This window comes from Vulpes lagopus, chromosome 11 (genome assembly GCF_018345385.1).
Source record: "Vulpes lagopus strain Blue_001 chromosome 11, ASM1834538v1, whole genome shotgun sequence".
NCBI lineage: Eukaryota > Metazoa > Chordata > Mammalia > Carnivora > Canidae > Vulpes > Vulpes lagopus.
Window position 1 is genome coordinate 15,368,514 of NC_054834.1, and position 18,287 is coordinate 15,386,800.

Genomic DNA, 18,287 nt, shown 5'->3' on the forward strand with positions numbered 1-18,287 from the left:
GGCTGTGGCTCGGCTCTGCAGCCTCCACCAGAAATGCGTTTCATCCAGTCCCAAGGGATGGGTGGATGAACTGCAGCCACCAAGTCCCTGCCTCTACCAGACAACGATGTGGCCATCACCTCCTTTAGGTTTTCTTATTCCACTTCCCCTCATTGTTTTGAATCTGTATCTTCCATTGTTCACTTTAAAATTTATCCTTTATATTTAACATTTTAAAGTAGCATAGAGGGTAATGAAATGAACTGATTTTAGAATCATGTTATCTGGGTTTAAACCCAGCTCTTTGCTTACTAGCTGTGTCACCTGGGGTAAATTATTTAATCCCTCTGTACCACAGTCTCTTCATCTGTGAACTGAGGATAACAATAGTATCTGACTTACAGGGTTGTTATGAGGAGTAAATGAATGGTTACATATCCCCCGCACATTATAAATAATCAATGGTTAGTTATTATTATTAATCTATATCTTAACCCTCTTTCCAATTATCATAAATTCCTTAAGCTCTGATCTCATTTCAATTGACATGGTATTGTTATCCAGTATGTTAGCTGTCTTTTTATTTTTTTTCAGTTCTGTAAATTAGATGTTTTATTATTATTTTGTACAATGTTTGTTTAGATATGCCCACATATGTACCAAATTCTTTTTCGCATCTTGAATCTTACTTGGTTCGTTTTCAGAAATTCCTTCTGTGTAGCTTTATTGCTGGTAATCCCCTTAGCTTTGTTCCCCTCGAAATGATTGTATTTCACTTTTAGTTGTGGAAAAAAATTTTTGCTGAAACTCAATTTTAGACTGAGAGTTATTTTACTTTGGCATTTTGGATATATATGCTAATGTCTCTGGTATTTATTATCAGTTTAGATATTCCTTTGTAGGCAATATACCATTTCTCTTTGGTTACTTTTTTTTTTTTTAAGATTTTATTTATTTATTCATGAGAGATACAGAGAGAGACGCAGAGACACAGAGGGAGAGGCAGGCTCCTTGCAGGGAGCCCGATGTGGGACTTGACCCCAGGATCATGTCCTGAGGCAAAGGCAGATGCTCAACCACTGAGCCACTGAGGTATCCCTCTCTTTGGTTACTTTCATGGTACTTCCTTTCTTCTGTCTACACTTTACTGTCATGTTTGAATTTACTTTTTTTTTTTTTAAAGATTTTATTTATTTATTCATGAGAGACACAGAGAGAGGCAGAGACATAGGCAGAGGGAGAAGCAGGCTCCATGCAGGGAGCCTAATGTAGGACTTGACCCCAGGACCCTGGGATCACGACCTGAGCCAAAGCAGATGCTCAACCGCTGAGCTACCCAGGTGCCCCTTGAATTTAGTTTTTTTTTTTTTTTAAGATTTTATTTATTTATTCATGAGAGACACACACACACAGAGGCAGAGACACAGGCAGAGGGAGGAGCAGGCTCCACGCAGGGAGCCCGACGCAGGACTGGATCCCGGGACCCCAGGATCACTCCCTGGGCCAAAGACAGATGCTCAGCCACTGAGCCACCCAGGTGTCCCCAGCCAATTTCTATTCAAATATTGTCTTTCCCTTATTCTGTTTCTCCTACTGGAACTCTGATTAGACATATATATCTTTTCTGTTGCTGAACTGGTTTTCATATTCCAATCTCTTGGCTTTCTGTATTTCACTCTGGGTAATTTCTTTAGCTCTGTCTTCTAGTTGACAACTTCTCTCTTTAGTTATACCTAATTTATATTTGACACATCATATTTTAAACTTCTATGATTATACTTTTCAACTCTTCACAAACTGTTTTGTTTTTCTTCAAGTCCAACCAGTTATATCTACTGGCTTCTTTATATTGTTCATTTTTTAGATACCATCTTTCTTTCTTTTTTTTTTTTAAAGATTTTATTTATTCATTCATGAATAAGAGAGAGAGAGAGAGTCAGAGACACAGGCAGAGGGAGAAGCAGGCTCCAACAGGGAGCCCGACGTCCTGCGATCCCCGGTCTCCAGGATCACACCTTGGGCCTAAGGCAGGCGCTAAACCACTGAGCCACCGGGGCTGCTGCCTTTATTTCTTTACATATAGAACACGATTATTTTACATCCTGTGCCAGGTAATTGCAAATCTAAACTCTATGGGGCAATAAATTTGTCGTTCGTGATTTCGCTGATTCTCTCTTGTGCCTTATTTGTATGTTTAGTAATTTAAAAATTGCAAAAACATACCTTGTTGACTGAATTGGTGAGATCTGTGTTATAAAGACTGTTTCTTTCAGAAAAGATGTATATTTGGATCTGTCAGCTGCCAGGGCTCTGGCAAACTTTAATTTCTTGGTTTGAAGTATCTTTGTATGGAGAGTGTAAGATTGAATCCCAAGATTTGAGGGGGGAGGGGGGCCTATCCATGGATTTCCTTTCTCCCTTCTGCCACCAATTCTATCTAGAGCTAATGTGGAGACAATTCTTGACAAGGCTTCTTTTGTTTGCTACCTTGAACATTTTTCCTGTGCTATATTTGTCTGGAAGTTGTGGCCTTTTTCAAGGGGCTTGTTCTTGGGTGGGGCTTTCAAATCTAGCTCAGCCCCTCGCAGTGGCCCCAGGCTTAGCCTCCTGCTCCCTGCTCTGATGTATGCATTTGCCTTCGGGCAATCCCAGTTTCTGCATTTGCTTACACTTCTTGCTTAGTTTTCAGTTTCCTTTTCTTTTTTAAGGCCCTTGGGATTTCTCTTAACTTTCTTGCAAGCTAAGTTGTGCATTAAAAATAAGCTCATTGTAATTTATCCAAGATCTGGGAGCAGTCTGTAAGGAAGGCTTTTTAAAGTATCTAGTTTATTCTGCTAGACCCAGAAGCCAAGACTCATCTTTAAAATTATAAAAGAGTTGGCATCAGTCCCCATTAAGACCGCCCCCCCATGGCTTTGTCTCACACTTACAAATGGTACCTCCTGGCCCACCTCATTCCTAGCCCCAATGGGGCCACCGGCTTCGGCTTCTTCTGCAGCTTGCCCTCCTCAAGCCAGCCCAGGGGCCTTCCTGCCTTGAGCCTTGACACATATGGCTCCCCCAGGGCAGGTGATGTTCCCCCTTTCTTCACAGAGCTGGCTCCTTCTTATTCAGAGCTCACTTTTTTTTTTATGTTTTTAAAAATTTTTATTTTATTTATTTATTTTTATTTTTTTATTTATTTATTTAGAGAGCTGGGGGAGGGGCAGAGGAAGAGGGAGAGAATCCCAAGCAGACCCGCATCCAGCGAGGAGCCTGGCATGGGGCTCCATCCCACGACCCTGAGATGGTGACCTGAGCCCAAATCAGGAGTTGGACACTCAACTGACTGTGCCACTCAGACGCCCCCAGATTTCACATTAAATGCCATCTTTGGGGTTGAGTGTCTGCCTTCGGCCCAGTGATCCTGGGATCCTGGGATCAAGTCCCACATTAGGCTCCCTACATGGAGCTTGCTTCTCCCTATGCCTGTGTCTCTGCCTCTCTCTCTGTGTCTCTCATGAATAAATAAATAAAATCTTAAAAGAAGGAGATTTTTCTTCTTTTTAATTTTTTTTGTTGTCAGAGAGAAAGAGAGCAGGCACACAAGTGGGGGTGACAGGAGGGGGCAGAGAGAGAGAATCTTAAGCAGTTTCTACACTCTGGTAGGAGCCCAATGCAGGGCGGATCTCTTGATCCCCGAGATCACAACCTGAGCCAAAATCAAGAGTCAGACATTTAACTGACTAAGCCCCCCACCCCTAGAAAGGAGACTTTTCTGAAGATAGCCATTTTGGTCACTGTCACTGGCTCACTGGACAAAGACACTGAAAGCACTGAATGTGAGCCACATCATCAAGCCATCTTTTTAAGTAACAAAATCTTATTTTTATTTTTATTTTTTACAGAAATTCAGATATTCCAACAAATTTCTTTACATTTCCTGGACCTTAAAAAAATTACACACAACTTTTTGGACGCAATACAACAGAACAGAATGAGAAAGGGAGTCACTTCTTTTTTTTTTTTAAAAAGATAAAAACATACTTCTTAACACTTAGTGATTTACATGTGTATTACCTATGTACAAATGGCACATCATCAATGACCCATCCTCAGAGCACTGTGGTACGCTAAATTACGCTTAGGTTTTATGGAAAAAAATTTTACAAAACATTTGCATGTGGATAGGAAGCACTTTTTCATTTTTGCAAACACCACTATCAGTGATGTAGGACTTCCAATGGAATCTGTAATTTACATGGATTAGAGAAAACCAACACCTTCTAATTTTATGTAGATAGAGAGGTACCTCCCTTTAAATAAAAGATGAATTGTTGAAAAGTTGTGTGTAATTAAATTTAGTTAGGGGGTGTTTAGAATGCAGTGGGAGAGCTAATATTTAATGCAACAGGTAACTCCCAGAATGGCTAATACTTTAGAGATAATAAGTATTTCCTTAATTTGGCTCTTTAGAAAACCCATATGTTTGCGATTTGGGGTTCACTCATTTGAGCATACCTATCATACTCCTAGCCATTTAAAACATAATCTTGTTTATGGTGAAAAGATAGCTTTAGTACCAGAAACATCTGGCAAAAATGAGAGTGTTGTCTTAATAGAGACAGGGAACAAGAAATCAACTCCGATCTGTATCACTTCTTGTCTTACCCTCCATCTGGTGTTCCACTATGCTAATGTATGCTAATTTGATCTTAATTTTGAGTCTAAAAATGAAGGCATTCTACATGTCCGTGTTTTCTGCTCTGGTATAGAACATGGTTTGGCTCACACTGACTACTCCCTGCATGTACATTTTCACTTGTGTCCATTCTCAAGAAGTTGGCTACTTCAGTATTAGGTATTTTTCTGCTGTTGCATATTGGTGAGATATGTGATGAGGGTGATGGTAGGGGAAGCATGGGAGCAAAAGATTGCTGAAGACAACTGACCAGTTGTAACTACCTCCAAAAGCTCAAGGAAATCTGTGTATTCTTGAAACCAACATTAATAAACAAAGAGGCAACTTACTCCTACCAAGTTTCTTGACCTGTATAAGTATATATTCATTTATTTCTAAGGCTATTAAATTAGTATTTATTTTGTTAGTACCACCTACTATCATTTAGAAATAAGTTTAACGGAATGTTTTTTTTTTAAAAACAAAAATGAGTACCTGTTAGTAAGGGAAAGAATGGATTTCTGATGACATGTATGGCAAAGAAATAGAAAAAAAAAAAGAGCGCTTTTAGATGCCTATTTATAAAGGATATTAAATTCCTATGCATTTACTAGGGAGAATTAGAAAAAAGTGTTCATTTGACAGCAGCCTATATATTACATGTGAGCATCCAAGGTGAGAATGAGCTTTCTAAATTTTTCAGAGTCCCTTGGTGCTGTTTTCCTGATAGGGATTTCTATGTTGCTTGGGAACCTATGATGTAAAGATGTACTTCCTGTAATATACAGCTTGATGGAGTTATAGTATATGTCAAAAACACTTTCTCAGTAATAACTTGTACAGACAGATTAAACTGAACACAGACTCTGTAAAAAGTTTGAAGTGTTACATCTCTTAACTGAGTGGTTGTAACTAATTACACAGTGAAATAAACGCACGGCAGAGATGGGGAATCAAAGATCAGGCTCCTGTGAAAACACTCAGAGGCATTTCCTAAGCTGCTTCCTCTGTAAATGATGCTCGATCAGCCTCTTGGCTATTGAGATAGGAATAATTTAGGGTCGACTGCCTTTTTTAAAATAAGGTTGAAAGATTAAAGCTTTTTGTTTTGATTAAAAAAGGACAGTTTACAAACCTCAGTACATACATATTTTACATGTTAATGCTAGCACATTTCTATCCCTCATTCTTAAAGTATTTCCTGAATGTGATTTCTCATGAATGTGGTCTGATCTTATTCGATGATAGTCTCCCATGAGCTGGTGTTTAATCCATTATCACAGCTCCTTCCAGAAAATCATTCCCATCTCTGCCGATTCAGATTTAGAAGGTGCTTTGACAAGCAGATGTTTCCACTCTTGTCCAGATCTGTTTCTGTACTCTGATTTCTCCCAAGAGTCTTCCTTCTTGATGTTGATGTACAAAAGCTCTTATTCGATTTGTTTAGCTGTTATTTGATTTGTTTTGTGCTCATTCTAGAGAATATTGGCTTAGCAGAACTGCAGAAAGGGACGGGATGGGGTGGGGTGGGGGCGGTGGGAGGAGAAAGAGAAAGAGAAAGAAAAAAAACCACATCATTTTCTGTCAGCAAGATTTTTGTGCAAACTTGTCACAGAGAAACCACACCAACAAATGGTTCAAATGCACTTTAGATTTGTTATCAAAGAAAACTGAAAAGCTTGAGGCTCCGGTTCCATAAACAAACAGCACAGTCTTCCAGCAAGGGGCCCTTGTAACCCAGACGCGTGGATTCTCTACATCTAGGTGAAGACTACAGGCTGCTACGCAGGAGCACGGAAGAAAGCGTCATGATCCCAAGCATCAGAGATTTTTCTGCCTGGCACAGAAAGTGTCTCACTTGAGCGTTTTCCTTTTCTTTCCAAGTATTATTTATTTATTATACAATCAACACTATAACAGCTGCAAAAGAGATATTGTTTTCTTCCCATGTGTCTTTCCATCCCTTATCTAAATGTGCATTTATTTTATACAGTTGGAAGCACAGCATAATATTTTAAAAAATATTAAAAACAATTTTCTACATTTCCACTCTGTGTCATCAGCATCTATTTCTTTTTCTTCCTATTAAAGAGTTTTTAACTTTAAAATAATCTCTATACCCAACATGGGGCTCAAACTCATGACCTCGAGATCAAGAGCCGCGTGCTCTACCAACTGAGCCAGCAAGGAACCCTATCCATCAGCACCAATCTCTAATAGCTCCAGAATATCCCATTCCATTCTCATTCCTTTTACTATATGCTCAATATCCCATTCTCAACTGCTTGACCATTGTCAGAGTGTAAGTAGGGTCCCCCCCTTTTTTTTGTTATCAAGAATAAATATCTTTGCATATAAACCTCTATTTGTTCCTTTAACTTCCTTCTTAGGACAAATTCTCAGAGGATAAGGTGCTTTTCCTTTTCTGCAGCACAGTATTAGGGACTATTCCTGTATTGACACAAGTAGACTACAAATAATACAATTGACTCCTTTCTTTGGATGATTTCCATGCACTCTGGCACTGCTCAGCAGAGTGGAGGGTCCCTTATATATTGTGAAGATGGGTAAATGCATCTAGCTGGCCAGATTTGGGCTGAAAGGAAACAGCCCATTGGGTCTTCATCACAGAGTACTTAGAAACACAAATGATAATAAAACAATTGGTCCATTATCCAGTTATAGTCCTCGTTCCACATCACCAGATAAGATTATGGTTTCTGAATGAGTGCTAGAGAAACCTCTGGAAGACTCTGTTGTTTCTAGCATTTATCCCCTTGTTGTTTTCCAATGCACTTTAAAACACTTTGAAATATCTTATGCACATTATGGCTTTAATGAACTTCTCTCAGCGAGAGAACTGAGTTGCTTTAATGTACCCAGACTACACAGGGGATAATTGAAATATGATCATGTCGTAATGATGATTAATCTGTAACGATTCTCTGAGATTGCAACACGCTGGTAGAAGCCCTATGGAAGGGAATGCTCTCTTCAGATATTATTAAAAGCAACATAAGCAACCGATGGGTTTTACACAAGCTATAGGTGCTTTGGAGCCTTGAGTGGTCTCTGCTCTGCTGCTCTGGAGGTGGTCTTGCCAGATGGAATCCAAAGTCGGTTTGTGAGTCCATGATTCCACTGCTCTAGCATTCTCCACTCTGAATATTTTTCTATTTAAAATTCACAGAACTAAGTGTCAGGGTTTTCCAGTAAGATCCATGAAAGGTGTTAGCTGGGGTGAGGGATAGGGAGGAGGTGGTGCAGGTGATAAATCTGTGACGGAGAATAGGGAAAGGGGTTTTGAAAAGTGGCTATGCACGTGGAAGAGAAGGGAGCATATGGAAGTGCCAGGGCCATGTGTGTGTGACGCAGGGGAAGAGGGAGACGAGAGGGGAGCCCTCATTTTCTTGACACTTATAAATAAATACATTCCTGATTTCATGATAGAAAAGCCAGCTTTGGTGCAAACCATTTGTTGGCATCCAGGAACCAGAGACTCTCACTTTCTCTTTCCCTGGCTCTAGGCTGCCTGATTTGGCTTTGATGACATCACAGCAGGCTGGGAAGAGAGTAGACAGGGGTGGATGTGAATTAGGAACAAACAGAGCTAGGCAGGGCTAGGCATCAGGCCCAGAGGAATCCCAAAGATGCCGAGGTGTAAGGAAACCAGAGATAAGGGAGTGAGCCAGACCACGCTGCCCAGGTGTGTGTGTGGGGGGCGGGGGTGGGGGTGGGGGTGGGGGTGGGGAGGGGGATTTTTTTTATGACAGTCCTCTGTGACCAACAAAGAATAGCCAAGAATAGACTCCAAAGAAGAAGTAAGCCATTAAAGATGTCACCAGTCCTAACTCAAACCAAGACAGCATAAGAATCTCGAGGCCACAAGATTCTCAGTGAGTTCTCAGTAAGACTGCCACTATGAGCCTTCAGGGACACCCCTGTCGGGACCCCTCTTGCTCCTGAGAGCTTTCTCTGTATCTTTGCTTAATAAACTTCTTTTGCTTTACTCATTCTCCTTTGTCCGAGAGATTCATACTTGAGACAAGAATCAAGCTCTTCCCCACCAGAAGGCCTTAGGTCAGTGCCCACCCCCTTCCACCCCTGCACAGCCCTAGCCCTGACACCCAAGCCTGAGGAGGAGTACGCGTCTCCCTGGGAAGATCCTGAGCCTCCCCGTAGGAAGGGAATGACTGAAGCCAACCTCACAAGGTTCCTGTTTATACCCCAACCATCTGGGGTCTCACCCAGTTAGGGGCTGCCTAAAGTAGGTCATTCGTCACCAATCCTTCTCCCATCTGCTGCCATCCGGAGTCACCCATATCCTCCATGTGACCTGGATCCCTCACTGGGTCCCTCACTAACCTCACCATTGATTTTTCAACCCTTCCCTCTGAAAGCCCTTTGTTGACTTTGCTAGCCTTTGGAAGTGCCCACCCCACCAGCAGGGTCACTGTTGGGCAGGGAGCTGCCGAGCAGATGCGCGATGAGAGAAGCCAGAGAGCCAGGCTGGACTGGGGCCGGCGGTGAGGACTTCAGGAGGTGCTCCCTCTGGGCTCTCCAGCGAGGGCCTCCTGACATTTTGCACACACGGTGCCGGGTTTGCTTCATCCTAGTGCAGCCTGCTCCTCGCAAAGCCTCCTGAGAATCTGGGCTTGGAATCTGAGCTACTTAAGACATTACTAACCCTGGGGATTTTTTTTTTTTTTTTTCCTAGTGCATGACACCGCCATGCAACAGGAATCCCAGGGTACTGGAGAATTCTGCAGACTGCAAGGCTAAAAATAACCAGCGTGTTGGTTCTGGTGGTGACTGGAACACAAACACTCCCCACACCATATCAGGAGGACACCTGGCTGGGGGCGGTAAAACGGGACGGCCACTGGGATGACTCAAGTAGCAGGCCCGGCGAGGACCCTCCCGCCTGCAGGCTTGGGAGGAGCTGCCCTGCGCGCAGGTTTGGGAAGCCCGTAGGTGGAGGAGGATGAAAGGCCGGTTTTCCTCTCCGGATGGGGCCCTCGGGTCTGTGGGCCATCGACTGAGCTGCCAGGCCGTCTGCAGAATGCCGTGGAAGCACTAGCGTGGTTGCCCGGGGATCTTTGCTTTGTGAAACCCGGTTTCTTCTCAGGACTCTTGCACCGTGGCTGTCGCGCAGCTCAGGGGAGGCGATTTAAGGGAGGTCAGGCCCCCGGGTGGGTAGGGCGCAGGCCAGGCAGCGCCGCTCTGGATCCCGGCGGCCGGGTCCTGGGGCTGGGCTGGGGCTGGGCTGGGGCTGCCCGGCTCCGTTTCTACAGGGCTCTCCGCAGACGCTTTCCCGAGCTGTCATCCCAGGGGCTGCTCCTGCGAGCGGCCAGCGGCGTCGCTAACCGCCCCGTGGCGCAGACCGGCGAGCGCTGCGTGGCCGCATTTCCCACCTGCTCAGTTAGCCCCCCCCCCCCCCCCGTGAGAAAGCGCCCGGCGGGAGCGGTCAGACCTTCAGACCTTAGCGACCCGCCCGCGGGGCCTCGGGGTGCCGATGGGCAAGCTGGGGCCAGCCCCGCCCACCTCTCCCCGGGCCTCAGGGGCGCCCTGCGGTCCCGGAGCTGCAGCAAGTTGGAGCAGGTCCCGGAAAGGGTCTCCCAGGTGCTGGGCCCCGCACCCCGTGGTGGGCGTGGCACGTTGGAGACGCTGCCGGTTCTTGGGGCTTCTCATGGACAGGTGGGGTCTGTGCCCCCCTCCCTTTGAATCTGGGCTTTTTTCTTTTTTGTTGTTTTTTTAAGATTTTATTTCTTTATTCGTGAGAGAGAGACACACACACAGAGAGGCAGAGACACAGGCAGAGGGAGAAGCAGGCTCCATGCAGGGAGCCCGATGCGGGACTCGATCCCGGGACCCGGGATCACGCCCTGAGCCAAAGGCAGGTGCTTAACCACTGAGCACCTAGGCGTCCCTTTTTTCTTTTTCTTCTTTTTTCCTTTCTTTCTTTTTTCTTTCTTTCCTTCCTTCCTTCCTTCCTTCCTTCCTTCCTTCTTCTCTTTCTTTCTTTCTTTCTTTCTCTTTCTTTCTTTCTCTTTCTTTCTTTCTTTCTTTCTTTCTTTCTTTCTTTCTTCTTTCTTTCTTTCCTTTTCTTTCTTTCTTTCTCTCTCTCTCTCTTCTTTCTTCTTTCTTTCTTCTTTCTTTTTTATTTATTTTTTTCTTCTTTCTTTTTTAAAAGATTTTATGTATTTATTTGAGGAGAGAGTGAGCGAGCACACAAGCAGGGGCAGAGGCAGAGGCAGAGGGAGAAGCAGGTGCGCCCCGGGGCAGGGGCCCGACGTGGGGCTCTATCTACCCCAGGACCGCGGGATCATGACGTGAACGGAAGGCAGCTGTTTTACCAGCTGCGCCACCTGGGTCGCCCCTGAATCTGGGCTTTAAGAGTACTGGCAGGGGTGTCTGGGTGCCTCAGTCGTTAAGCCTCCAACTGGTGATTTTTGGCTAAGGTCATGATTTCCCAGGTCGCGAGACCGAGCCACGTCCCCAACACCTCGCTCGGCAGGGCCCCTGTCTGAGATTCCCTCCCTCTGCCCCTACCCCCCTTACCACCACCCCCACTCTTGAGCACTGTCTCCAAAATGAATAAATAAATAAATAAATATTTCGGAAAAAGAAAGAGTACTGGCAGTTTTGTTGTTGTTGTGGCAAAAAAACCCACATACAATCAAATTCACCATCCTAACCACTTCAAGGTATTGCAATTCAGGAGGGTTTCTATCCTGCAAATCTGAAACTCCATATCCATTTAACAGCACTCTTTTCTCCCTTCGCCCATCCCTCAGCAACTGCCACTCCTCCTGTTTCTAGGGGTTGGACAACTTTAGTCACCTCCTGTGAGCGGAATCAGAGAGTCTCTGCCTTCTCATGACTGGCAGATTTCACTAGCACAAGATCCTCAGGGTTCATCCATGTGGGGGCCCGTGGCAGGATTTCCCTCTTTTTAATTATTTTATTTTATTTTATTATTTTATTTTATTATTATTTTGACTTCCCTCTATTTTAAAGGCCGAGGAATACTTCATTGTAAGCATATGCCACCTTTTATTTATCCACTCATCTGTTGATAGACATCTGGTTTGCTTCCTTTCACCTTCTGGCTATCATGAATAGTGCTGCTATAAGTGGGAAGATTTAGGGGGCTCCGTTAAAAGAAAGATGAGGCATAGCTTTTGAAGGGGTTCAAGACAGCCACCCCCCTCTGAATGTGCTACTTTGGCACATGGAGTATTTTGAGCTGAAGGCACTGGAGACTCTTCACGCTCAAGAGAAACTTTTGTTCCTCAAGCACACAGAACAATCTAAGTTGGGGGTCTTTCCCAGAATAAGAGTTATTAACATAGATCAGTTTTATATGAGTGAGTCATCTGTATGGAAGGACAAACATCTAATTACCAAACATCTGCTCTTCCTATTGCCCTGTAGACCTTCCTCTGATGTTCCAGGCCCCTACCCACTGAATGACATTTACACCCTCTTTTTTTTAATTTAAAGATTTTATTTATTTATTCACGAGAGACACACAGAGAGAGGCAGAGATGCAGGCAGAGGGAGAAGCAGGCTCCCTGTGGGGAACCCGATGTGGGACTTGATCCCAGGACCCCAGGATTAAGACCTGAGCCAAAGGCAGATGCTCAACCACTGAGCCACCCAGATGCCCCCATCTATACCCTCTTTTGCCTGTCTTTGGGATTTCCATATCTCTGTGGATTCCTTGAGCATATATAGCTATTCTCCTGTTAATCTGTCCCGTGTCACTTTGATTTTTAATCCAGCTAGAAGGACGTTTTGAAGGGACAGGAATTCCTGTTCCCTGATGCTTTCTTGATCTAAGAGAAGTCATGTTAGGCCCCAACTATTCTGTGATCTATCCTTGATCAGCACTACTTGCCCAAGCACATCTTTTGCAGAACTTCCTGGGATATATTAAAACTGTAGGAAAAAAAAGACGTTGGTAGTTGATGATTTTCAGTGAACAAAAGAATGCAAGAACAAACAGCCACTACCAGGCCAGGAGATAATCTGACTGTATGGTTAGGTGAAAGAAAAGTGGTAAAACTCTCAGTGCTGTTTTGAAAGGAAAAATTGACTGAACATACACTCTTGAGTTGTTTTTGCAGGATATGAACCCCTTTGAGCATTCGAACACTGGACTAATTGGAGCCAGAGAATTAATGATGCTGACCCTTGCTGGCCTTGTGACTTCAATCACCTAGCACCTGGACTTTGCTCATGTAGGATGACTTTTGCCCCAATTCCATATGGGATGCTCCTTTGCCAAGCCCTTCCATGAACTATGCATGGACCCTTAGCTTAAAACTTCTCCAATTTTATTGTTCAGGGAGACACTGCTTTGGGAAATATTCCTGGTGTTCTTACTTGTTGCAAAGGAAATCCTTCCTTTTCTATTCTTTGGCTTGGTTGTATCTTTTGGCTCAACACCCACCAAGAGGCAAACCCAGTTTCCGGTTATAGTGCTATAAACATGGGAGTGCAAATTCCTCTTCAAGATCCTGCTTTCAATTCTTTTGGATGTACACCCAGAACTGGGATTCCTGGATCATATGGTAGTTCTATCTTTAATTCTTTGAGAAGCTTCAATACCTTCGCACCATTTTACAATCCTACCAACACTGCACAAAGGTTTCAATTTCTTCACGTCTCTTCGACACTTATTTTCTGTTTGTTTGGTGGTGGTGGGGATCATAGTGTTAAAAACAAAACCACAGGCCCCAAATGGTGTCAGTTAGGTTAAGGCCCTAAACAGTTAACCAAGACTTAATCCTTAACCTAACTGCAATTTTTTTTAATTAAAGATTTTATTTTTAAATAATCTTTGCACCCAACATGGGGGTTGACCCCACACCCCAAGATCAAAAGTTGTATACTCCTCCAATTGAGCCAGTCAGGAGTCCTGACCTAACTGTAATTTTAATTTTTAAAAAATTTTAATATTTTTTTTAAAAAAGATTTTATTTATTTATTCATGAATAACACAGAGTGAAAGCAGAGGCAGAGGGTGAAGCAGGCTCCACGCAGGGAGCCCGATGCAGAGCTTGATCCCAGGACTGTGGGATCATGCCCTGAGCTGAAGGCAGATGCTCAACTGCTGAGCCACCCAGACGCCCCTCAATTTTAATCTTTAATCAGTCTCCATGGGAATTGGCTGCTCAGTAGAAGGAAGCTGACTGATAGACCCTTTCCATTCCCCTTAGGAGGGTGACTGTGCGTAAAACAATGGGTTATTTGCTAGTAATTTCCTTTTTTCTGCTCCCTCTTTACCTTTAAAAACATTGCCTTTTCTATAGAAAAGAAACCTTTGGAGCTCCCCTCTACTTTCTAGATGAGATGCTGCCAAATCATGAACTGATTGATAAAGCCCATTAGATCTTTAAAATGCACTCGGTTGAACTTTTGTAACATAATAGTAGCCATCCTAATGGATGCGAGGTGACATCTCACTGTGGTTTTGATTTGCACTTCTTTGATTATTAGCGATGTTGAACATCTTTCGAGTACTGGCAGCTCCTGGTTCCTCTGCTGGAGTGACCATATGGTGAGGCCTTGGTAGTAAGTACATGGAGAGGGAGAGAGGTGCAGCTGAGCCCAGCTTTCCAGTCATCTCTTCCAAGGGGCCCACGTGTGAGAGAAGTCATCTTGGACCCTCCATGCCATCCCGCCACCTGCTGAATGCCACCAAATGATCCTGGTTGATGCTACATGGAGCAGACAAATTGCCCAGCGGGATACTTCCTGAATTCTTGATCCATACAATTATGAGATATAATAAAAGTGGTTGTTAGTAGCAACCCTAACAGGTGTGAGTTTTTCCAACAAAACTTTGACACAGTTTTGGGATCCCTGGGTGGCTCGGTGGTTTAGTGCCTGCCTTTGGCCCAGGGCGTGATCCTGGAGTCCCGGGATCAAGTGCCTCTCTCTGTGCCTCTCATGAATAAATAAATAAAATCTTTGAAAAAAAAAAAAAAACTTTGACACAGTTTTAAGCCATAAAGTTTTGGGATAGTTTGTTAACATGGCAATAGATGAACTAGAACAGTGGGCAAATGCCCTTTCTCTGGTTGTGGTTTAGAATTGCTGCAGTAAGCATACTGTAAATGACATGTGTGGCTGGACAGCTGGCATGGTGCTCACAGGTCAGAGAGAACACTGCCATCTCTGACTTGCTGTTTTCTTCCTGGCACAATTGCTAGAGAAGCAATACTTGAAACCCCAACATCCACTTTACTATTCCATCCATAGTCTCTCTCTGGGCAATCATTTGTCCCTCAAGTGGTCTGACTGCAGGGGGTTTGGATATGTGCTGAAAATAAATGCATGCTCATGATATACTCTGGTGCTGAATTAAGAAGAAAATCCATGGTCACCTGAGTGGCTCAGTGGTTGAGTGTCTGCCTTTGGCTCAGGTCATGATCCTGGGGTCCTGGGATCAAGTCCTGCATCGGGCTTCCTGTGGGAAGCCTGCTTCTCCCTCCACCTATGTCTCTGCCTCTATGTCTTTCATGAATAAGTGAATAAAGTCTTTATTTTTTAAAAGATTTTATTTATTCATGAGACACACACACACACACACACACAGAGAGAGAGAGAGAGAGAGAGAGAGAGGCAGAGACACAGGTGGTGGGAGAAGCAGGCTCCATGCAGGGAGCCCGATGTGGGACTTGATTCAGGGTCCCCAGGATCACACCGTGGGCCAAAGGCAGGAGCTAAACCACTGAGCCACCCAGGGATCCCCATGAATAAAGTCTTTAAAAAAAAAGAAAAAAAGTCCAGTACTGATTTTGGTTGCAGTATGATCACCACTAGCTTTATAGGTGATTTATAGAGTCTGTATTTGTTGTAGTTGTCTGTTGTGTAATTGGCCAATGGGTTGATGAAAGTCAGGGTATACACACTCCATCTTTCCTTGCTAAATCTTTTCTTGCATGCCAACCTCCCACTCACTACCCTCATCAGCACAACTCCCCAGCCCCGAGCACGGTGCTGTAGGAATACAGGAGGGTAGGAAGCTCCCTCCCAGTCACTGGCCCGTCTCGATTCTCTAATGCCCTCTTACCCTAAGCAGAAAGGCAACAGCAGTACTTCTTTCCGGGTGCTATAGTTTACTTTGCATCCAAATTTTTATTTGGGAATGAGCTGGTGTGTGTGACTGCTTGCTCAGTGGCATCTACAGTGTCAGTAATCACTGCTGAGGCAGAGGGATGGAGTGTTGGGAGAAAGGAAAGAAGGCAAAAAATATAGTAGTTCCCCCTTCTCCATGGTTTTGCTCTCTGTGGTGTCAGTTGCTGTGGAAGCACATGGTTGCCCTCTGACATCTGGTCAGGAGGTCAATCATTGCCTAACACTGTGTCACAAGGGCTGTGTCATTCACGTCTCTTCATCTTATCGTGTAGGCACTCACGATAGGTATCAGCTCACCTCCTCGCAAGAAGGAGGAGTACAGGACACCAAGATATTTTGAGAGAGAGGCCACATTCACATAACTTTTATCGTAGTGTATTGTTATGATTGTTCCATTTTGTGATTAGTTACTCTTGTTAACCTATTACTGTGCCTAATTTATAAATTTAACTTTATCAGAGCTATTTATGATGAGGAAAAAAATATAGAGAGAGGGTTCAGTATTATTTGTGGTTTCAGGCATCCATTGGGGATCTTGGAACATAAGCTCTGTAGATTTGGCTTTTTTTCAGGTAGGACCTGAAAAACAGTGACTGTTCACATTTTTAGAAGAGAAAGCAAGATACAAAATGCAAATAACTTACTCCTGAAGACTTCTACTGTGCTGTCATAGTTCATTCTGGTTTCTCTCTATAGTATTTACAGTTTATTTGCTTCATAGAACTACTTACAATCTGTAACTATTGACGCATTTTCTTTCTCCCTCTCCCATCAGCTCCAGGCTCTCAGGACCTCCTCTGTCTTGCTCACGAGTGTACCCCCAGCTCGTAGCTCAAGCTTCATCTGTGACAGGAGGTCAGTAAATACTTGCTGAACTGATTATAAATGGATATTTCAAAATGCTCACAAGCAAGCAAGCCTAAGAGAGTCTCTTTTTAAAACGGGGTCAGGGGGCTCCTGGGTGGCTCATTGGTTAAGCATCTACCTTCTGCTCAGGTCATGATCTCAGGGTCCTGGGATTGAACCTCCTGTGGGCTTCCTGCTCAGTGGGGAGTCTGTTTCTCCCTCTGCCCCTCCCCTGGCTCTCTCTCTCAAATAAATTAAATAAATAAATAATAAAAAATAAATAAATAAAATCTAAAAAATGGGGTTGGGAGGCCATAAGGGAGGAGGAATTTATGCATGTCTTCACCTCAGGAACCATGAACAATTTGCCAGGTGCAAGCCTTTAGCTGGGACTTCATTCTTGCCTCACCAAGACACCTGAATTATTAGCATCTTTCTGAAAGGAATCAATGATTCCACAAGTTTTCCTCCCTCATTTGCATATTAACCCAACGAATCCTAGTTAACCTACTTTCAATCCCTGTTCTGTATAAAGGACCTAAATGTGAACTGTACTTGTGACCTTTAGCCTTTACAAGTCTGCCCCTTCTGGTGTCTTCCTCAGAACAAGAGCCAGGTTTCTACCTGAGTCTGTGTCTCTGGAATTGCAATTCTAACTGCCCAAATAAATGCCTGTTGCCTTTTTTTTTTCCTGTTGCTTTAATTTTCAGGGAATTCTTTCTGAGTCGACACAACAGAGGAGTTAAGAAATAGAAGAGAACCTCCCTGCCCTTGTCAATAATCCACCGGGTCAGTGCTTCAATACTTCTAAGTATTTTAGCAGGTTATCCTGCTAAAAATGCAGATTTAGATTCAGTAGGTCTGAGGTAAAGCCCGAGAATTTACAGATCTATGTCCCAGGTGATTCTAAGGCATTGGACTGCACTCCCTGGGTCATCGCGTCCTCTTCACCTTTGTATCCCCAGCTTAAGGAAGTGCTTGGTCTGTCACAGGTGCTTAAAAGTTGTTTGTTGAATAAATGAATGAAACCAGACCAGGCACAAGCATCTATGAAAAACCTAACCAAACAAATCTTTTTTTTTTTTTTTTTTTTTGACCAAACAAATCTTGAGTGACTATGAGAGGTATTCAGTGCAAACTCAGTGAGGACTTCTAGAGACGTTCCATTCCTTCCACCACCATGAGGAGAGGCCGGTGAAGGGCTCTCTCACCTTAGCCCACAGTTAGGGATTTTAACACTTGGCTTTAACCAAATATATAGTAATATAAATATGTCAAGAGGTATCCGGGAAGTTAAAAATCACCATCTGAGACAGTCCTACCACATTTTCTTCCTTTCTTCCCCTAAGGTCTTCTTTTTTCTTTAAAAAACAAAACAAAACAAAACACCGGGGCGCCTGGCTAGCTCAGGTGGAAGAACGTGCGGCTCTTGATCTTGGGGTTGTGAGTTGGAGCCCCATACTGGGTGTAGAGATCACTAAAAAAAGTAAACTTAAAAAAACCCCCATCTTGGGATCCCTGGGTGGCGCAGCGGTTTGGCGCCTGCCTTTGGCCCAGGGCGCGATCCTGGAGACCCGGGATCGAATCCCATGTCGGGCTCCCGGTGCATGGAGCCTGCTTCTCCCTCTGCCTGTGTCTCTGCCTCTCTCTA

General features: G+C 43.9%; 1 protein-coding gene across 2 annotated transcripts in view; it reads right to left on the minus strand.

The window, feature by feature from the left end:
• Positions 1-3,904: 3,904 nt before the first annotated feature.
• Positions 3,905-18,287, minus strand: part of LHFPL3 (LHFPL tetraspan subfamily member 3) — a 558,566-nt gene continuing 544,183 nt past the window's right edge. The window contains exon 3 of one of the 2 annotated variants that reach the window (XM_041773359.1): positions 3,905-6,138. In XM_041773359.1, the coding sequence (XP_041629293.1) occupies positions 6,110-6,138 (29 nt within the window). In that variant the 3' untranslated portion in view covers positions 3,905-6,109. The remainder of the gene's footprint in view (positions 6,139-18,287) is intronic. The other variant, XM_041773360.1, reaches the window with a different exon arrangement.